Source organism: Muntiacus reevesi, chromosome 4, assembly GCF_963930625.1.
Source record: "Muntiacus reevesi chromosome 4, mMunRee1.1, whole genome shotgun sequence".
Lineage (NCBI taxonomy): Eukaryota > Metazoa > Chordata > Mammalia > Artiodactyla > Cervidae > Muntiacus > Muntiacus reevesi.
In genome coordinates, this window is record NC_089252.1 from 76,802,688 (window position 1) to 76,825,430 (window position 22,743).

At 43.7% G+C, this 22,743-nt stretch overlaps 1 protein-coding gene across 2 annotated transcripts in view; it reads left to right on the forward strand.

Moving 5' to 3' along the window:
- The first annotated feature begins 5,498 nt into the window (after positions 1–5,498).
- SRGAP3 (SLIT-ROBO Rho GTPase activating protein 3) overlaps positions 5,499–22,743 on the forward strand; it is a 244,554-nt gene continuing 227,309 nt past the window's right edge. For both annotated transcript variants that reach the window (XM_065933246.1, XM_065933247.1), the window contains exon 1: positions 5,499–6,228. In XM_065933246.1, coding sequence (XP_065789318.1) covers positions 6,162–6,228 — 67 coding nt within the window. In that variant the 5' untranslated portion in view covers positions 5,499–6,161. The remainder of the gene's footprint in view (positions 6,229–22,743) is intronic.

Consider the following 22,743-nt stretch of genomic DNA (forward strand, 5'->3'; position numbering starts at 1 on the left):
AGTATTTCAGTAGAGTATGGCACCTACATTGATGGGGAAAGAACATCAGATGTTTCTTGCTTGGCTCTCATTTATTAGCCATGGGAGGTTGGGGAAGTCATTCAGCCTCCCTGTCCCATCATTCCCTCATCTGTAAAATGGCAGTGAAATTACTTATCTCAAAGGGCTGTGTGAGGATCAAGATTATGGACAAGACCGTGCTTTATAAACAACAAAGCCAGATAATTCCAAGCAGCTTCATCACATTTTCCATGAATCTCCCTTTCTTCTTTCCCATATCCTTTTCATGGTAGACACATGTTGATTGTTCAACCAGTATCCTCTCTTCCTTTTTCTGGAACAGCACCCTGATCCTTTTTGGGGAATCTCTTGGGCCATGTGGATTGTTCGAATCTGACCCATCCTATAACTCCAGGAGCAGGCCCACAATCCAGTCCTGACCAAGTAGAATATTTTATCCCTCTGGCCATACAGTCAGTAGCAAGGATTGCCATGTACCCCAGCTGGGCCCAATTGACCGTTCCCAGGGCTTTTGCTGGAATTCCTGGGAAGGACTTTGCCTTCCTTGCCAGAATTGCCGAACTTGGAGATATAAGATTGGTGGGGGTCACCTGTGCCATCTTATGGGGAGAGCCTCCCACCATACAGGAAAGCAGAATGGAGAACTTGGAGTAAGATATGTCCTCTTAAAATTGCTAGAGCCCCTGGACCCAGCCATGCCTAATTTCATTGTGAATGAGGTGGATTAGCATTTCATTTTGAATTTCTAACAGACTGTTGGTGTTTTTCTCATAGATTTGAAGGAGCTTCTTTTTTTTTTTTTTTTTAACTGAACTGAAATATATAGAATATAAAATTAACCATTTTCAAGTGTGCAATTCGGTGGCATTTAGTACATTTACAGTGTTGTGCAACCATCACTTCTATCTAGTTCCAAAGAATTTTCATCATCACCAAATTGTATCTGTTAAGCAGTTTCTCCCCATTCCCCATTTCCCTCAGTCCTTGGAAACCATTAATCTGCTTTCTATCTCTATGGGTTTATTTATTCTGGATATCTCATATCTAATACACTATGTACAATATATGACCTTTTGTGTCTGCCTGCTTTCACTTAGCATAATGTGTCAAAGAGCCATCCATATTGTAGCATCATCAGTGTTTCATTCCTTTTTATAGCTGAATGATATTCCATTATATGGATAAAACATATTTTATTTATCCATTCATCTGTTGGTGGACATTTGGATTATTTCCACCGTTTGGCTGTTGTGAACAGTGCTGCTGGAACATTCATGCACAAATATCTGCTTGAATTGTATATTAGGAAAATGAGTCCTTGGTCTGTGATAGGTATTGGAATTAGTTTCTCAGTTTGCAGTTTGTCTTTGACTTTGTTTATGATGGTTTTGGCCAGGCAGAATTTTGAAAAAATTGCTTTGTAGTTGAATCTGTCAGGCTTTTATGGCTTATGGGTCTTGTGACACAGGAATGTTATTATACTTGAGGTTATAAAATAATTCTTCCATTAAAACTGCCACTTATCTACTCATATCAGTGAAACAGGGATTAAAAACAGCCGCACTTGCCCCCCCCCCCCACTACCCCAGGGTTATTGTGAGGACCAAATAAGAGAAATGATATGAAAAGGCTTTCTAAAATATAAAGCAGTATATACACACAAGGCATGTTGTCATCATCACTATTAATTGTATCCACTTCTGGCACTAACTAGCTGAGTTCTGTGGTTGCTTTCATTTTCCAGAGCAGAGATTGAAGGGCAGAATTATTCAATTATTCACCAAGTCAGCCAAGGATGCATTAGTTGGTAGCTTTGGAGAATGTCACAAAAGATATCAACTCTTATTAGTCATTTTGGGAGTGTTTCATATTCGACCAGAAAAATAAAAATGCCTTAAACCAAAAGTTATTCTGGTCATTCTTCCTCCAAGTAGAGTCTTTTTTTTCCCCCCTACCAGGAAAAGGAACCAGTTTAGTGGGTTTTGTGTTATTCAGCTGTAATTGTAATTTAAGCCTCATCAGTGGTCGTTTATGACATGGTTTCCTTATATTTTAAACTCTACATTTTTTTTTTTTAGTGGCAAACTTCAAGTTGAACACAGTATTGATTGAAGAAAAATGTCACTACTTGACAGCAGTTATTCCTACGCTTATTGTTCTGGGATATGATAGTCTTCTGGTTGAGTCCTTGGGCTCTGATGTGGCCGGATGTGGGCTTGCAAGTGATTCAGTTATTAGCTAGCTGTGTGATCTTGGGCAAATTGCTGCACTGCTCTCTCCCCCCTGTTTGCCCGTCTGTGAAACAAGGATGATTCTAGCTCCTGACCCACTGATAAAATCTGTGTCATTGATAACATTTCTGTAGAATACTTGGCCCAGTGACTGTATGGAATGAGGGCTCGATAAATATTAAACATTAGTATAATTCAGGAATATCTAAAAGAATCCAGGAAATGAGCCTGAAGAAAGTGAAATATACCCTCCAAGGGGTATTCCCATCCTTGGAGGAGGGGTGGCACAGATCAAATCATGTGGCAGAGCCCCTGACCCTGCCACCTACAACATTTATTTTTGCAGCAGTCTGGTTTCCGTTAATACCATGTGAAGGATAATCACCAGGAATGGCAGTTGGTTCTCATAAGCGAGGAAGAAGAGGTCACATGGAAGGGAATGGTCCCTTCGTGTGGTCACAGAGGCCAGCTGGGAGACTGGGGTGAACTGCAGAGGATTGGAAGGAAAAGAGCAAGGGCATTGTGCAAGGGGCCTGCCCAGGTCACATCACCTCTTCTTGGGGAAGAAAGATTCTGGGTACTGTGGATTCATGGTATGTGTTGATGTATTCACAGGGGGCACAACCTTTCTCTTCTTCCTCTCTTTCTGCACCCATCCCAGGCTTCTGTGAAGCCCCGCCTCTGGTCCTAGACCCAGAATGGTTGGATGCTAAAAAGTAATACTCCATGGACCTCTGCTGTGTTTCAGGCACTTGAAATTTCCTGTTGGATCCTGTGCAAAGAGATTCCACCATTTTACAAATGAGGAAACTGAGACTCAGTGAAGACAGAGAAGCTACTTAAGGCCCCCATCAGCTGGAACCACAGAGGCAGGTAGAGAATCCAGTTTGTCACATCCCCAAATGCATGTTAATAACTCCCATTTTCCTTTGAGAGTCTAGGCTTGAGGCAGGGGTGCTAATCTCAGAGCACATCTGTCTCAGGTAACAAGTGTGGCTTTCACTGTTTTAAAATGGGGGTCGCTGTAGAGAACCTGAATGTGCTATGGGAAGGGAAAGGCAGAGGGTGATGGCAATGACTGTGGGCCAGTGCATCTACTCGTGAAACCTGTCATCTCTTGTCTCTGGACATGAAGCTATAGTAAACCCCGTGATTCACTAGCTGGACTTCTCTCTTGCTTTTTCCAAGCAGATTCCGTGTGTTCCCAACCATGCTCATACTGTTTGCACCATAGGAATGCCCTTCCCCTCCCCATGCTGACCTGGGGAGACTCACTATAACCGCCACTTTGTCTAGGAAGCCTCAATGGACTTGCATGGATAACCTATTCATTTCTGCACCCAAATCAAATTATTCATTATGCACTCAGAAAAAGGCAAATTGAAGATTATTTTGAGAAATTTGTGAAAATACCAAATTTGGGGGACAATGCATGTTATTAAAAAGCAGAGACATTACTTTGCTGAAAAGGGTCTGTTTAGTCAGAACTATGGTTTTTCCAGTAGTCATGTATGGATGTAAGAGCTGGTCCATAAAGAAAGCTGAGCGCTGAATAATTGATGCTTTTGAACTGTGGTGTTGAAGAAGACTCTTGAGAGTCCCTTGGACTGCAAGGAGATCCAACCAGTCAATCCTAAAGGAAATCAATCCTGAATATTCATTGGAAGGACTAATGCTAAAGCTGAAGCTCCAGTACTTTGACCACCTGAAGGGAAAAATCGACTCACTGTAAAAGACTGTGATGCTGGGAAAGATTGAAGGCGGGAGGAGAAGGGAACGACAGAGGATGAGATGGTTGGATGGCATTACCGACTCTTGGACATGAGTTTGAGCAAGCTCCGGGAGTTGCTGATGGACAGGGAAGCCTGGCATGCTGCATGCAGTCCACGGGGTCGCAAAGCATCAGACACGACTGAGTGACTGAACTGAACATATTAATGACTATCTTAACATGTGAAATTCCAGGGGCAGCAACTCTGTAGTGCTTGATTTCATTTTTACAGAACAGATCTTATTCTGCCTTGAGTGCATGTGAAACGGGTTTAATCTCCAGTAGAATGCAGCAAACTTTGCATATCTGTATGGGCAGAATCTGGGGTCATACAGCAGAGGAGTGAATGCTGGTGACTTTGGGCAAGTCACCTCCCATATCTGTGCCTGTTCCTTCACATGCACTATGTTGTGGGTTTGTTGACAGGTTTACTGAGTGCTTATTACCATGCTCCGTGCTAAGCTTAGCTTCACATTCTTACTTGAGCCCCCAAGAGCACCCTCATTCCTGAAGGCCCCTACCCTGCAATATTTTTTCCTCACAGCACTTATCATCTTCTATCATATATAAATTTCTCATTTTGTTTTATTTTTCATCTTCCCCTCTTAGGGCCTCTTGCCTTGCACAGTTCCAGAAGGCACCATTCATGATGCATTTTGAGTTCTGCTTGGGGCTGATTTTACTGAGATTATTACATGACTAGTGCTGACTTCCCAGAATTGGGTGATGTGGAGACTGTGGCGCTCCAGAAGTGGGGAATCTTCTTTTTTTGCCTAGTTTGATCATTGCCATGTCCCCATATCCAGAACGATGCCTGACCTATATTAAACTGAAATACATGTTGAAAGAAAGAATGAAAAAATCCTCCAAAGAGAACCATTTTACTAGTGAGGAAACTGAGGCTCAATGAGTTATTGATTTGCTCCGCGTCCTGCTAAACCTGCGTCCTGAGGTAGCTGGGTTTCCAGCAAGTCTGCTCCCAATGGCTTTGCAAAACTCCACATCTGAGACACTTGGCATTGTCCCTGCCGCCCCATAATGCTCCACAAATATTAATGAGCTTGCCTACATGGATCAGCCCCTCTCCTCCGCTAGACAATCCAGCAGAGTGACAAACTGTCACATAGCCGTTGCTTGAGAAATTAAATTAAATTGCACGTTGCAAAGAAAAGGTGGACCTTTTGGAGTTTTTGGAGGAAGAATTCCTAACCTAACTGCCAATGGTAGGAGTCTGCAGGGGCCTCTCAGGCCTCCCCAGCCCAGTTCTTTTTCCTGCCTCCTTCCCTTTTGTGAGCCATTCTTCCTCTTTTTGCTTGCAGTGAGTTCTGCTCTCCTGTAGGCTACAATGTGTCAGTTGTTATAAAATCCAGGAGGTGGAGCTTGTGACGAGAGCGGTGGGGGAGCGCTCGGCCCGCCCTGCAGGGCGTGCAGTCCAACCTCCGGTTCACCGGAGCTTAAGCCTTGCAGCAGAACTTCCACCTCGCCCTCCTGGCTTTTAGCCTCACTGTATATCTGACCAGAGGCGCCGAAGGGAGGGAGGATGCGAGATGACCGGCCCTTTGGCAACCTGACCATCTCTTTAACAGAACCTTGGAAAAACAGCCGGAGGCTAACTGCAAGACCAAGGAGGCGCCGCGCCTCTTGTGGATGTGTGTGTGTGTGTGTGTGACTGTGTGTGAGAGGGTGAGCGGGTGTGAGGGTGTGTGAGTGTGCATCACGACTGTGTGTGTGCATGGCTGGATGAGTGTGCCAGTGCACGCGTGAGTGTGTGTCTGTATGTGTGTGTGTGTGTGTGTGAGAGAGTGTGTGAGAGTGAGTGCTCTTGGTTATTATTTTTTTTGGAAGAAAAATCTTGAAAATCTTGGGCAGGTTACCGTGCTCCTAGGGTGGTGGTTCTTCTGCAAGAGGAGTTGACCAGACCAAGCTACTTGAGACATTTTTCTCGCCAAGTAAAGAGAAATTTCCTTTGAGAACGAGAGGGATTTTTCCACTGGCTCTGCAGCTGAGTGAAAGAGATTAGCCCCCTACACCTGTGAAATCGACCAGAGCCGTGTGATTACTAGGGTTGGAGCGAGGACTCGGGAAGAAAAGGAGCAATAAATCCAACAGCCTGTCAGTGCCTTTGGCCACATTGGAAGATGTCATCTCAAACTAAGTTCAAGAAAGACAAAGAGATCATTGCTGAATATGAAGCCCAAATAAAAGGTGAGATTTGGGCTGGGGAGTCATGCCTCCCCTCCCCTTTCTTTCTCTTGCTTTGGCTTTTTTTCCCCTTTTCCTCCCTGCCATCATGAAATGTTGTTATGCATCAATAATCTTATTGTGAGGAGGAACAGTGGCAGCTGCACAAGTCCGGACTGGTTTCGACTGCAGAGAGCGCTGGTGCTGGGAGTACGGATTGTAGAACGGGCGGCGATCACTGCATTGCAGGTGTGTGAGGAGGATCCTACACCCGGCTTTAGGAGTGTCTCAGATACTCCATCATCTCGGCCGTGACATGTTACTCTCAGGCCATTTTGACAGTCACTGCCAAAGGCAGTCACTACCTCCTCCCCCCGCCATGCAAAAAGCCCCATGATATGATGTATGTTTTTTTGTGATCTGCTTTTTTTTTTTCCCTCTCTTTCTCCTTTCTGTTTTTTGTCGTTGCTTTGCCTCTGCCCCTTTCTCTGGTCTGGAATTCACATGCATATACTGTGGGAAGCAGCATCCCTGGGCTGCACTTCTTTGTCGGTGACTCTCGGCTGGCCTGGGTTGCCATGGATTAACTGTTATGGAGCATATTGATCCAAACTAATGCAGGCATTTAGGCATAAAGAGGGAGCTCAGTGCAGAAAATGTATTGTCTCACAGTGTGCAGCCCCCATCACCATCCATGCAGTAGTATTTAGGGTCATCAGCCTTCATTGAAAGCCAGCAGTTCAGTGTGCTGGCTGGTAGGTGCTGCCTGGCTTCCGTAGTGTCAGGGAAAGCCTGCCAGGAGGGTGAGGTGACCTCTGGCTGCTCGTTCCAGCTTTAGTGCCACTCACGGGGTGCACACTGCTCGCAGAAGCCGCTCCCTAAATCCACACTAGCAAGGGGAAAGAGGAAACCAGACACAATTGCATAGGCAAATTCAGGTAGATTCCTTATTCAGGCTAGACTGGGGCTTCTCGCACCCTTGTGAGTCCTAGGCTTAGCTTTGGCAAGGAAAACATGGAAGCACCATCCACCCTGCTCACCCTTTCTTTTAGGAGAATACCCTAAGGGAAGCCTGGGCCTCTTGGCGTCTGATTTCTTTCTGGTCATGGTTCTCCTTGCTGTGACATAGGGTGTGTTGTGGTCGCTTGTAGAAAGAGTAAGGACAGAGTACATCTTCAGGGGGTGCTGATGCCTGCCCCCCACCAGGACTCTTGAGCAAGTTGGTCATTTGATGCTCTGGTGACCTGAGGTTCCACACCTGCTTCTAGGTGCCGCTACTGCTCAAGGCTCAGTGACCCAGGAGGTCGGGTGGCCCCCCCAGGAGCGTTGGGAGGTCACGCATCACAGCTGCTGTCCACGCTTCAGATGCTTGGGAAACTTTGGGAGGGGAGCAGCCATCAGGGGAGAGCTTTGTTTTTTTTCAGCCTCACCAACCGTCTTGTGCCTTTTAGTTCTGGTCAAACCCAGCATGCAGATCACCTCTCTGTAGACAGCACCTCTCTGTAGACCCCCGGGAGAAATGAGCAGAAAACCCTGCTCTTCCCTGGGTGCCTCCTCTGCAGTTTTCAGTTCAGTGTGGAAAACAGTGACTTACAATGTTTCAGCCTTGCTGAAAATTTAGAAATCCACCCTTTTATTGGTCAGGGATCTGAATTCTCTGACTGCTCAGTACAAAAGCCTGCACACTTTTTAGGGAGTTTATGTTCTGTAAGACTAGTCTGGCTGATTTTTATTTTTTTCTTTAAAAACTGAGTTTCCCATGGAAAATGCCATCAGAGAGAAGGTTAGGCCAAGTTTGGGACAGTTTGGGGTTTTTATAAGCATTGGCTTGGTAGGAAACGTACTTACCTAATTTTTGAAGGGTTGCTACCACTGGGACTGTGAACTCTGCTTGAGGATCAACTAAGCATTTGTAGCTCTGAATGATTCTTTTACTTTTTGCCTTTTGCCTTTATTTTAACAACTAAATAGCAAGGGCAGGGTAATGCATTTCAGCAGGAAATTTGTCCAAATGATCTTATCTCTTCTAAACTCTAAATGTCTTTGCATTCTGGTTAAGAGTTTCATTTTATTCCTCTAGGGTTGACATCCACACCATTTAGGTCAGGATGCTACTGTGCCTGAAATTGGAATCTTTTCTGTCAAAATTCTATTTGTTCATCATCATCATCATCTACTGATGTATGTTCAGGGCTCGATAGTTTCCATGGCTCACTCCCGGACCTCGCCCCTCTTGGCTTACACAAAGTATAGACAGAGTTTGTAGGAGCTCAGTTTTAGAGATGAGGAAACTGAGGCCTTGTAATGTTAAATGACTTGCCCAAGGTCACAAGGTGGGAAATGTGAAGGCAGTTGGTTTCCTTCCAGGCCCAGTGTCCCCGATACATTGTTTGCCTGAAGCTGCCCCTTGAAGGATTGATGTCAGTAGCAGATGGCAGTTTTGTGGTGGGGACCGGCTGCCTCCCGATCACAGTCCATTGTTTACCCTCTTACTTTCCTCCCTTGCCTTTGTTGCTGGCCTCTGAAGAGTGTTTGACCAGTCATCAAAAATAATGCCTGACGCCAATTACCTTGGGTATCATTTGGCCAGTTTGGCACAAACACTCCACCTAGTCTGATGGATTTTGTCCTCTGTGCGTTTTGTGAGACGGCTTTTGATTTTTAAAAGTGATACTGAGTTCTTTCTTGGCTTAGTCCCTTTTTTCTCTTTTTGAAGAATTTACTGACTGGAACAAAGGGGACTGTTTTCAAAGTTCTTTTTCCTATTGTGAAAAATTTCAGACTCATGCCTTCTCTTGCCTAATCAGACGCTCGAATCCCTTTGATTATATACCTGTGACACAGGAGACACCATATGCTTGCACATTCCTAGTGATGGAGAACTCACCACTTCCCAAGTCCACATATTCCATTTTTAGACCACTCTGGCTGTTGTAAGGAGTTTTTTAATGTTGGGTTAAGAATGTTTCTCATCCACCTTTTGGTTCTATACCTTGGGACTTCATAGAACGAGACAGATGCTTTTTCCCCATGACTGCCCACTGGATATTTGCAGACTCTGATCACCAACCCTGAACTGTGATTCTCATTTGCTCATACAAGGTGGTTCACTGCTGCTTTATCATCTTAACTCTCCTTTGGATCTTCTGCGTCCTGGGTTGCAAACTCCAGGCCTTTGAGTGTTTGGCAGAGAGAATAAGTGAGTGAAGCTGGCCAAGTTAGATTATTTGTGGCAGTTGGCCCACCACCTCAGCCAGCGCAATATAAGAAGGGGGGTGGTGATTATGGTTGGCCTGAGAACACATGTCCTGTCCAAATGGACAGTCACTACTTGGGTTCAACCAGTTGTTACCATTTAGAATGTAGGCCCAGCCAGATCTTTCAGTTTTTCAACAGATGCCATGTAATCTGGATTAGAGCTTTATGCTTTTAAAGAGATTTTGCCAAATGGACCTGCAGAAGACTGTACTGTCAAAAATCTTCTTCAAGAGTGATACTAAGTTCTAAATGAGACTCTTTAAATATGATCAGAGAAAGGAAACAACATCACTTCCTAATTTATGGTGTATGTAATGCTTCTATTAATATAGCTCAAGGGTTGAATTAGCCCTTTTCACTGCCCACTCTCTCATTGCACCATATATATTGTATCTGCTATGTTTCTCCAATCCACTGGGCTAGGAGCCTTATCAGAGAGAAGAAAATAAAATGAATTTAATATGACTTGTTCTTGGTGACCCTGTGCTGGCTCCAAATGGATATTGCTTCTTGTGTGAGGTGTTCACAAGTGCTCCTCTATGAACCTGTTCAGGAACCCTGCCTAAGAGTGACACCATATTCTCCAATCTGGAACTGGCAAACTCCAACTTCTTTCCCCCTTTGAAAATCAGAACATTTTCCCATCTCCAGCTTTCCTGGAGCACTTATCCTATCTTTCACAGTGTCCTCAAAGATCACTGATAGTGTTTCTTAATTTTATTCACAAGCATTTTCCAGTACCCTGGTTTCTAATTCATCTTGATGTCAGATGTAATGGTCTGTTCTGCGTTTATTCAGAGTTCAAATTTCCATTTCATCCTAATAGAAAATGAAAATAGAAATTCAGTGATTGACTTCAAAGTCGTGTTTGATTTTTTTTATTACACATCCATATTAATTTTAGGCCATCTTGTTAATGGCATAAGTCTAGAATTGAGGGGAAGAAGAGCAGGTAGTGAAGACAATCACAGAGAAGCATTTATTTACTCACTCATTTACACATTCACCCAGTGAACACTGAGCATCGACTTTGTTCTTAGTCTTGTCCTGAGTGTTGTGAGAGATGCAAAATATATGATATATCCTTGACTTTCAAGAGTTTTCTTGGAATATGGCAATAAAATCAGTGAAGGAAAAGAAAGAAAAATCTAAAATCTAAAAAACTTCCAACTTAGCATGAGAATGAATTTAATGTTAAAGAGATTATGCCTTGGAGTGATTGGACAATGACCTTAAGAGCCATCATCACCTTCAGTGGCTTCAGTGAGGAAAGTAGGCTGGGTTGGGGAACAGTGGGGAGTAGTGGGGACTGTGGCTGACTAGGGAGCTTATTTAGAGGAGGCAGCCCCTGCTCAGCTCTCCTGTCATTGCTGTGAAGGGATGTAAGCCCAGAGTGGTTAGCACTTTCAGTGTTTCCAGAGCATCTGGATTTCAAGACAAAATCTCCTACTTTTTATTTTAAAGATTTAGAAATTTAACTTTTAAAACATTTTTAAAATGGGGTTGTCTTTTCCATTATTGAGCTGTAAGAGTTCTTTCTACATTTTGGATACGAGTTCCTTATGAGATACAAGATTTGCAAATACTGTATTCCATTCTGTTGGTTATCTTTTCTCTTTTTTGATGGAGTCCTTTGAAGCATAAACGTTTTTAATTTTTCTGAACCTTTATCTATTTTTTTTCTTTCTTTTTTCATGCGTTTGGTGTCATATCTAAGGATTCTTTGCTAAATCCAAGGCCATGATAAAAATCTCCGAATTTTTAAAACGTAGCACCAGTTCATAAGAAATACTTTGCTTTCTGAATGAATCTGTCAGTAGGAAAGCTTCAGCCTATGCCCACCAGTCTTCAACTTCTGGCCTACAAGTTGAAGTCCATAAAGGGTCTTGCTAATGAGGCCTCATCCAGTTTACCTGTTTCATCTTCAGTTGTTTTCTCTGTAAAAGGCCTGTGCTGTCATGACCATATTAGAACAATTCCTTGTCTCTGACTCCTCCATACTTTTTCCCACCTCCAAATATTTCCCCATTTGTGCCTTTCTTCTGCTTAAAATGTCTCCCTTCCCCCCCTGCCCCCCACCCCGCGCGCCTCAACTTTTTTTGGTTTGGCCAACTCCTGACCATCCTTCACTGCCTGGTCAAATGACCCCTCTTCCATGATGCCTTCCTAATAACTCTTCCAGGCAGAATCATATCTGCCTTTCTCTTCTGGACTTCATTATCCTTCATTACAATTTTGTGTTCAATCTTTTGGCCATGAACTCTTGAGAAATGCTTATGGTCATTTTCATTTCCCCCATGTGATTGGTGTACAATCAGTTGAAGCAGTGGCTAATAAGTTACTGATAAGTTTTACTTTTCTAACTCACAGCCAAGCTCAAGCTGGAGTTATATTTTCTTTGACATTTGTCTTAGCTTGTGTCGCTATAACAAAATACCACAGGCAGCTGGGAAGCTTAAACAACAGACATTTATTTCTCATAATTCTGGAGGCTGGGAAGTCCAAGATCAAGGTGCCCGCAGATTTGGTTCCTGTTGAGAGCACGCTTTCCTGCTTGTAGCCTTCTTGCTGTGCTCACACGGTCTTTGCTCTGTGTGTAGAGAGAGAGCTCTCTGTCCTCCTCTTCTTAGAAGGATACTAATCCCATTATGAGGGCACCACTCTCATTATCTCATGTGAACCTAATCACCTCCCAGAGGCCCCACCCATCTCCAAACACCATCACATGGGAGGTTAGGGCTTCAGTGTGTGACTTTTAGGGGAAAACACCAAGCATTCAACCCCTAGCAACATCACATTTTCTGTTCCATTGAAAGTAGGGGTTTTATTTGTTAAGGGAATATTCTTCATGATTTGATGAATTTCCTTGTTTGTCCCTGATAGGGGGGAGGGGAGATATTTATCTATGGAGATGGGATGAAGGCTGATGTGTTTAAAGCCAAGGTGATGTTTGATAAGGTGATGTCTGTCATACTAGTGCTGGGAAGTTGATTGGGGAGCACGGCACATCAGGTGCCTCCCAGTCGGGAGGTCAGTGGATCTGGGGTGTGTGTTGGAGTTTTCACGACCAGAGTTTATATGTTAGGGGCTACTTTTCTTTCCAGAAACCTCTATTATTCATTCATTCATTCACTCACACATTCATTCAGTGACTGTTACAAGCCATGCTTCAGGCTCTACAGCTTTGTTTAGCGATGGGATGTAATTAATTTTTATTTATCTCTAAGTCTCAGTCATGCATATGGTGTCTCATTTTGTGATCTCCCAAATTCTGTGAAATAGTCTTTATTATTCCTAACTTATAGATAAAACCTAAAATTTAGAGAAATACGTTGTATTAGATTACACAGTGAATAGTGGCCGAACTAAGGTTTAAATTGGAGGGGTTCTGACTTCCAGCTGTGCAGGGAGGCAAGAAATATGCCAGGGCAGTTCTGCTTTGAAACCCAGAGGTTTCTTCACTGGGGGGCCAGTCTGGGATGGGTCTTAGCCTTTGACTTCCTGCCTTTCCTAGCCCTTCCACAATCCTTCTGATGAAACCTGCCTATCTCCCAACTTGAGGTCACTTAGCTGTGTGAGATCCCTCTCTCCCACCCCAGGAAGTCATCTTTGAAAAAGTGCCTACTGGAGAATTGAAAGAGGCTCCATCAACCTGGAAACACAGAACCAGAAATCTTAGATGTCTGCTAGTCCAATGCTCCCACTTTTGTATTTCCCTCCAGATGTGGAGACTGATGTTCAGAGAAGAGCTCTGGCTTGTAGGCATTTCTAGACTGTATTTCCATGAACACAAAACCTTTTTCGCTTGGTTCATTGCTATAGCCTTGTGCCTGGCATCTCACTGGTGCTCAGTAATGGTGTTGCGTTGAATTGCTCCAGTGGGTGGGGCAAGCCTGGGTGGTGGTGGTTGCCTGGGAGGCAGAGCAGAGCTGAGCAGTGCCTTGGAAAACATGATAAGGTGAGGATAGAAGAGGGTAAGGATTGCAGAGGTCAGGAGGACATGAGGTTAGGCTGGTTCAGAAACTGGGTCCTGTCCTTGTAGCTGCCAGGAAGTTGGGGGTGAGGGGTAGGGGCTGACTCTTAAAGGTGCTGAGTTTCAATTCAGAACCCCTGGCCTAATACAGGCCACAGCAGGCTGTATTCTGGGCTCTATTTCCCTTGTAAATGATTTGTTCCTGATGGCTTGTTGGTGTTTATAAAATTTCTTGGCTGGCCCGGGAGTGGGGTTTTGGCTCTGTTCTCTTAATTTGTTTAATCATTAGGCCAATTTATGTTTGGAGTAGTGTTCCCTGAGGTGTATTGCATGAAATTGGATGTAAAGAGGCATTGGGTGGAAAAAAATAGTTCTGTGGTCAAATAGGTTTTGGAAGTTCTAGCATGAAGTGAGTTAAATAGGCTTGTTTCCCACAGGACTTATGGGAACCTTGAATGTGTTAAGTATGAACTGCCAAGAAGGGGCCGCAGATGTTCCTCAGACTTTATTCAGTCTTGTAAACCTTCATGGAATATCCACAAGACTGTTCTGAAGGTCGACAATCGGGCTACAGTTTGTGGGTTATTCAGTTTCTTTCTCTTTTTGCCTTTTACCCGGTTCCCTAATTTTTATAGTTTTCTAACAGGACAGTGTGAAGAAGGGAAGAGGTAAAACAAATGTGTATCCAGCTCAGATAAATGATTTCAGTGTGGTGTTTTGAGGTCACTTAGAAAATGTGGCTTTTGACATTTCCAATTACTGAGCGCTCAACCATTGATTTAAATGGTAGTTTGGCAACAGCTCCTTCTGATCAATATGTGTGGCATGTGCACGTGTGCCCGGCTGTGTGTGACAGTTTAGGGGGTGCCCTCAGCTGCAGGCAGCATTCAAGGGGCTTTGAATGGACCTGGGTGCCACCCCTGGGATTGTGCAGTCGATGCCAGGTGATAATGGTGCAGATGGACACGCAGATGCCCGCAGCCTGTGGAGCCTCAGAGGAAGCAGTCTCAGCCCCAAATCCAGGTGCAATAAAATTATGATTTTCTTTATTTTTCTGTAACGTGACTTAAATTTCACATCTCTATTCTGCTGGAAGTGACAGAAATAAATCTAAGCGATTTGGGGGTTTCCTCTTGTTTTCTCTAGCGTTGTGGCCCAGGGTCCAGGGGGGCTGGGGTGGTGCCAAGGGGACATCTGTTGTGGTTTATCATCAACCTACTTTGGCAACTACTGAGATGTCCTCCTTCCTGCTGGGTCTGCAGTGGTCCGTCCTGCACTGGTACTTCTCTGTTCCAAACCTGAGCCTCTTTGCGCGTTCCCCTCCTCAGTTCCTTCTATGAGATATGCAGGCACCAGCCTCATACTGAGGCTCCCACACCGTGCTGGGTCATGAGAGACTCTGGACCTTTGTCTCAGGCTCGCGTTGCCACTTACTTCTCCTCCAAGGCCTCCCTAGGGTGCCGCCTGGGGAAGTAGCCCAGCTTCTCCAGTCTCAGATTCTGCAAATATATGTGGGTATTCTGTCATCACCCACTCTCCCTGGACTTGTCTAAGGTAAGATAGGGTGGGGATTATTTTCTTACAGATCCATAAAAGGTACATACACCTTGCCTTACAGTCTCCGGAAATCTGTATCTGTGTGTGGAGGAGGGGAGGGGAGGGGAGGGGGGTTAATAGGGGTGGTCCCCTGGCTCTTTGTCATCAGGCTTTCTTTCAGATCTTTTGTCCATAATCCACATTCTTTCTCTTCTCCCTGAGAACTAGGGTTTCGAAAGTCAAAAGCCAAGAATTGACTCTTTCCCTGTATTATCCCTGAGGCACTGAACACAGAATGCCCTCCCTGCCTGAGTAGTGTTCAGGAAATCTAAGGAAATATGAGAGAAAAACCTTCAATACTCCATCCCTATCTACACTATCCTGGCCCAGGCCATCACCACCTCTTGCTGGGATCATGGCAATATCCCCCTATCTCAGAGTTTTTCCGCCTCCACACTACTGATGTTTGGGTCTGCATCATTTTTTGTTGTGGGGGCTGTCCTGCCCCCACAGGTGGGATGTTGAGCTGCATCCCTGACCTAACCCACTTGATGTCAGCAGCAGCCCCCGCTACCCCCACAAGTTGTCACAACCAAAAATGTCTCCAGACTTTGGCAAATGTCCCCTAGGGGGAATAAGTCCCAGTTAATGCCACTAAAAAGTGACAAATAGATTCAAGGGATTAGATCTGATAAACAGTGCTTGAAGAACTATGGAAGAGGTTCGTGACATTGTATAGGAGGCAGTGATCAAGACCATCCCCAAGAAAAAGAAATGCAAAAAGGCAAAATGGTTGTCTGATGAGGCCTTACAAATAGCTGAGAAAAGAAGAGAAGCAAAAGGTGAAGGAGAAAAGGAAAGATATACCCATTTGAATGTAGAGTTCCAAAGAATAGCAAGGAGAGAGAAGAAAGCCTTCCTTAGTGATCAACGCAAAGAGATAGAGGAAAACAATAGAATGCGAAAGACTAGAGATCTCTTCAAGAAAATTAGAGATACCAAGGGAACATTTCATGCAAAGATGAGCACAGTAAAGGACAGAAATGGTATGGACCTAAAAGAAGCAGGAGATATTAAGAAGAGGTTGCAAGAATACACAGAAGAACTATACAAAATAGATCTTCATTACTCAGATAACCATGATGGTGTGATTACTCACCTAGAGCCAGACATCCTGGAATGTAAAGTCAAGTGGGCCTTAGGAATCATCACTATGAACAAAAATAGTGGAAGTGATAGAATTCCAGCTGAGCTATTTCAAATCCTAAAAGATGATGCTGTGAAAGTGCTGCACTCAATATGCCAGCAGATTTGGAAAACTCAGCAGTGGCCACAGGACTGGAAAAGGTCAGTTTTCATTCCAATCCCAAAGAAAGGCAATGCTAAAGAATGCTCAAACTACTGCACAATGGCACTCGTCCCACACACTAGCAAAGTAATACTCAAAATTCTCCAAGCCAGGCTTCAATAGTATGTGAACCGTGAACTTCCAGATGTTCAACCTGGATTTAGAAAAGGCAGAGGAACCAGAGATTAAATTGCCAACATCTGCTGGATCATCGAAAAAGCAAGAGAGTTCCAGAAAAACATTTACTTTTGCTTTATTGTCTAGGCCAAAGCCTTTGACTGCGTGGATCACAACAAACTGGAAAATTCTGAAAGAGATGAGAATACCAGACCACCTGACCTGCCTCCTGAGAAATCAAGAAGGAAAAGTTAGAACTGGACATGAAACAACAGACTGGTTCCAAATCAGGAAAGGAGTACATCAAGGCTGTATATTGTCACCCTGCTTATTTAACTTAAATGCAGAGTACATCATGTGAAATGCAGGGCTGGATAAAGCCCAAGCTGGAATCAAGATTTCTGGGAGAAATATCAATAACCTCAGATATGCAGATGATACCACCCTTATGACAGAAAGTTAATAACAACTAAAGAGCCTTTTGATAAAAGTCAAAGAGGAGACTGAAAAAGTTGGCTTAAAACTCAGCATTCAGAAAACGAAGATCACGGCATCCAGTCCCATCACTTCATGGCAAATAGATGGTAAACAATGGAAACAGTGAGAGACTTTATTTTTTGGGCTCCAAAATCACTGCAGATGGTGACTGCAGCCATGAAATTAAGAGATGCTTGCTCCTTGGAAGAAAAGCTATGACCAACCGAGACAGCATACTAAAAAGCAGAGACATTACTTTACCAACAAAGGTTCGTCTAGTCAAAACTATGGTTTTTCCAGTAGTCATGTATGGATGTGAGAGTTGGACTAAAAAGAAAGCTGAGTGCTGAAGAACTGATGCTTTTGAACTGTGGTGTTGAAGAAGATTCTTGAGAGTTGGACTCTTGAGAATTGGACTGCAAGGAGATCCAACCAGTCCATCCTAAAGGAAATCAGTCCTGAATATTCACTGGAAGGACTGGTTCTGAAGTTGAAACTCCAATACTTTGCCCACCTGATGTGAAGAACCAACTCATTAGAAAAGACCCTGATGCTTGGAAAGATTGAAGAAGGAGGAGAAGGGGACGACAGAGGATGAGATGGTTGGATGTCATCACCAATGCAATGGACGTGAGTTGAGTTTGAGTAGGAGATGGTGATGGACAGGGAAGCCTGGCATGCTGCAGGCCATGGGGTCGCAAAGAGTTGGACATGACTGAGTGACTGAACTGAAGTGAATGCCACTATCCTAATTGATTTCCCTGCTTCTTCTCTTGTCTTCAGAGTCTGTTCTCCCCACAGCAGCCAGAAGTAATCCTTACACAACTTAATTTAATCATGTCACTTCCTAGTTTCAAACCCTCCAGTAGAATTTCACTGCTCAAGAATTGAATACAAATGCCTAGCTGGGCTTATGAAGCCGTGCTGTGACCATCTTGACCACCTCACCTCTTTACTCTCCAGGTGCCTTGAATTCTCTAAACTTGTACCCACTTTGAGGCTTTGCACATAACTTTTCCTTCTTTCTGGAACCCTATTAACCCTGTATTGTCACATGGCTGGCTCCTTCTAGGTATTCAACTCTTCCCTTGCCTGTTATTTTCTGATCACACAATATTAAGTAGCTGTGGAGTAACTAATGGATCAGCTGACTTGAAGACTCAGGAGAGCACTTACAACTCTATGATGTTTTCCCTCTTAAAAAATTTTTTTTTCTTTTTTACCAGAATTGAAAGTCTATAAGAACAAGACTTTTGTTTCTCATGTTCATTTGTGTTTTATTAGTACCTAGAACAACATTTGGTGTGTAATAGGTGACTGTGGGATTTGGTGAGTGAATGGTGAGAGCAGATGTCATTGTTCTGGACTTTGTACATAAGTACATGTATATATTCTGCTTTGGGGTGCATGGGTTTGTACCAGAAATTACAGTTTAGAGGCACAAAATGGAGCAGATTCAGGCTTTCTGAAACCCTCACCAAGAGGTACTTCAAGAAGATGAAGAATCAAAGAAGGGGCAGTTGTATCTCTGTAAAACTATCCAACCTTTGGCTTAGAAGGGAATGAAGTAGAGAGACCAGGGGACCACTTCCAAGGATATTACAGGGAATTTAATATTTTCCATTAATTGAGCATGTAGGTAGCTGAAAGGGGGACACAAAAGGGGATAAAATGTGGTCTCTGTCCCTGTCTTTGATGGACTCACAGTTTTCTAGGAAAGGTAGTTGAACAAAAGTAGATTAATTGATTATGATAGAGTGTGGTGAGTATTGGAACAGTGCTGGAATCACACTGAAAACAAAGTGAAAATGACAACTTTGTTGGGGAGAGCTGGAGAGGTTCTTCTAGAAGAAATGACTTTTAGGTAGGGCTGTGAAGGATGGGTGGAGAAGGCAATGGCACCCCACTCCAGTACTCTTGCCTGGAAAATCCCATGGACGGAGGAGCCTGGTAGGCTGCAGTTCATGGGGTCGCGAAGAGTGGGACATGACTGAGCAACTTCACTTTCACTTTTCACTTTTATGCATTGGAGAAGGAAATGGCAGCCCACTCCAGTGTTCTTGCCTGGAGAATCCCAGGGATGGGGTCGCACAGAGTTGGACACGACTGAAATGACTTAACAGCAGTAGCAGTTGAAGGATGGGTAGAAGCTCTCCAAGTGTTGAAGGGCATTTCACGAAGAGAGAACAGCTTGTGCAAAGGCATGGGGGTCATGAAAGGACCTGGGCACTTGGACAATGGTGAGCAGTCTGATGTCGCTAAAATCCAGAGTGAGTTGAATGGAGTGGGGTTAGGAGATGAGACCAGAAGTGACAGGAGTTTAAAGTTCATTTCTAGCCATTGACTCTGTGAGCCTTTGATCTCGGAGATACCGGATGAAACTTATTTTTTGATAAAATTTTTTTCTGATTTTAGATGAAATACATGCTCATTCTTTAAAAAGTTTTGAAACTACAGGGGAAAAAAGAGTCTAGAAGCTACTACTTGAGATAATCACTATAAAAATTCAATGTATTACCTTTCAGACTTCATACCTCTATCAAATATGTTTTATATCTATATACAATAAAAAATGAGCTTCCCTGGTGGCTCAGATAGTAAAGAATCTGCCTGCAGTGCAGGAGACCCAGGTTCAATCCCTGGGCCAAGAAGATCCCCTGGAGGAGGAAATGGCAACCCACTCCAGTATTCTTGCCTGGAGAATTCCACAGACAGAGGAGCCTGGCGGGCTACAGTCCATGGGGTCACAAACAGTCAGACATGACTGAGCAACTAACACTTTCACTTTCATGTAACAGAAAATAGGATCGTAGGTCTTTAATGAAAAGTTATAAAGATAAAGCCGAGAGGCACATCATCATAGGCCTCTAGGACTAGGCTTGAAATAGAGTATGGCCTTACAGTAAAGAGACTAAAAAAAAAACAACAACAATAAAGAGACTTTGCTAAGTAAGAACATCAATCTACATGCATGACCTCCCACATGTTTTGATGGTCCACGAGGGAGGGCTGGGGGTTTGTTTGTTGGAAACCATTTTCTTGTGGTGATAGACTTGTGTGGCCATTTCTGTCCCACCAGATTTATATAAAGCTCATCAAGAACTTCCCTCCACATCTGTTCCTACTACTTTCAGCTAAAAAATCTCCCCTTCCTGGTCCCCCACAGTCTCACTTCCCTCTTGGTACCCAGGCAGCTGTTCCTGCCTGTGGCAGGAAGTATTAAAAGGAGGATCCTGTCAAAGGCAAAGAATTCAGGCTCCACAGCAGGTTCCTCCTCCCCGCTGGTACTTTCCCCATTGTTGTTCCTCTGCCTGCATCCCTGGTCATCAGCGGTGCTTTGGGGATTCTTGATTGCTGGTCTGCTCCCAGCAGTGGGAACTTGCTATTCCCCTTGCTTCTGATGGCTAGTGAGGTTATTTTCAAAGTATAGTTTACTGTTGATTAGTAAGTTTTCCAACCCTTTGCCAGACAGAAAGTCCTGGATCCCTGACGGTGGGTAGAGTTTCCGTGGAGGAGTTGGGCTCAGTGGGAGGGGACAGCTCCACGGGGAATCTTCCATGGCTTAAAGTGCCTTACACGGAACCAGAGAGAGATGCCATGAGAGGACCTTCCCAGGAAAACACCTTAGCCACTTTCAGGGATACAAAACGGTGGGTGTCTCTTCTCTGATTTCTGTGTTCCTGAACTAAAGAATACAAACTGGCTGAACACAACGTGGCTGCTTCCCAGCTGTCATCTCAGCAGGACATTTCTTTTTTTTTTTTTTTTAAATATTATTTTATTAGTTGGAGGCCAATCACTTTACAACATTTCAGTGGGTTTTGTCATACATTGACATGAATCAGCCATAGAGTTACACGTATTCCCCATCCCGATCCCCCCTCCCACCTCCCTCCCCACCCGACTCCTCAGGGTCCTCCCAGTGCACCAGGCCCGAGCACCTGACTCATGTATCCCACCTGGGCTGGTGGTCCGTTTCACCATAGATAGTATACATGCTGTTCTTTCAAAACATCCCACCCTCACGTTCTCCCCCAGAGTTCAAAAGTCTGTTCTGTACTTCTGTGTCTCTTTTTCTGTTTTGCATATAGGGTTATCGCCACCATCTATCTAAATTCCGTATATATGTGTTAGTATACTGTAATGTTCTTTATCTTTCTGGCTTACTTCACTCTGTATAATGGGCTCCAGTTTCATCCATCTCATTAGAATTGATTCAAATGAATTCTTTTTAACGGCTGAGTAATATTCCATGGTGTATATGTACCACAGCTTCCTTATCCATTCATCTGTTGATGGGCATCTGGGTTGCTTCCATGTCCTGTCAGCAGGACATTTCTAAGCAGAGTTACTGGCATGTTACTTTTTAGTTTACAGAATCTTTATTTTGATCAGTGGTCTCTCCAGTGTGTTTTGGATCTCCCGAGATACATCATCTTGGAGAAACTGAGGCAGGACAGCAGCCACTCTCGCTTCTGACACCTGGTAATCCATTACTCCTTGGCTTCCAAGCCTGGTCATTTGGACTTCTGACCTTTTGCCTGATTGTGTTTATTTGTCCCTTGACAGAGCTAATCTAGGGCTTTTGTTTTGGCCTGATCCTTCTGTCTCAGGCCTTACTCTGAGTATCTCTGTCTTGCTGGATCTCCTCCTTGGCATAATACTGCCATCAAAACTCTCCATCAAAAATGGTGGAGGCCCTATTGTTTTATGCCAGAAACACAGTATTGTTAGACCATTGGGAATAGTGGGAAAGAAATGTTGAGAATGTAGTGATCCAGTTCACTTTGATTTAGTTTAACAAGTATTTATTGAGTTCGTACTATGTTCCCTGACCTCATAGACTTTATAGTGCTGTGAGAAAAACAAATTTTAACTTGTAATTATAAAAGTACTGAGTATTATGAAAGAGTGATTTAGAGTCTTTGGGGAACATATAGCAAATGGATCTAAATGGTTGAAAATGTTGTGATTTCTGATATTGGTCTATAAAACTGAATCAATTAGCTAAGCTTACCTTCTCACCATTATTTTCTGAGTTATGTAATATTTAGACTGAGCCATCTCTCCATTGGAGAGGGTCAGAAGCCATCAAAATACTTAAGGGGTCAGGAAGATGGGTACTTCTAAGAGAAACACACAATTCTTTGTGTAAAAGATAAAAACGTTTCCAGAAAGGGAATTTCATAATACTTATACTCAAGTTGGTAAATATAATCATTGGGTAAGTGCTTTTAAGGTGAAATTAAACCCAGGGATCAACTGAAGAGGATTGAAATCCATCTTGGCTGGATAGAGTTATGCTAGAGTCACAGAACATGGCTGAGACAAGAATACGGACTATGAAAGGAGGCAGCTGTGATGGGGTGGGGATCATTCTCTGGACGGAATTGCACAGACCTGGGTTTGAGTCTTGGCTTGTAGCTTATTAGCAGAGCGATAAGTCTTTCTATATCCAAGAAAGAGAAGAAAACACAGATAATATCCTGCCAGTTTCCCTATTTGAAAAATGGGGATAGTAATCCCTCATTTGTGTGTGTGTGTGTGTGACAGAGGGGGCGGAGAGAGAATTAGTTGAAACAAGACAAATCAGAATTTCTAGCATGCTTCTTGGCACATAGGACCATTCACTGAATGGTGGAAATGTTAGCTCAACCTATCAGAAGGTCACCAGCATTGAGTCCTGGACAGTGAACCTGAGCTTACAGGTGAAACCCTTAGTGTATGCACCAGATTAGAGGGAGAAGAGAGTGAGGCAGTACTAGAAAACCATCAGTAGATGATGGGTTACAAATATGGGCAGCTAGAAGAGGAAGGCTCCAGTAAGTCT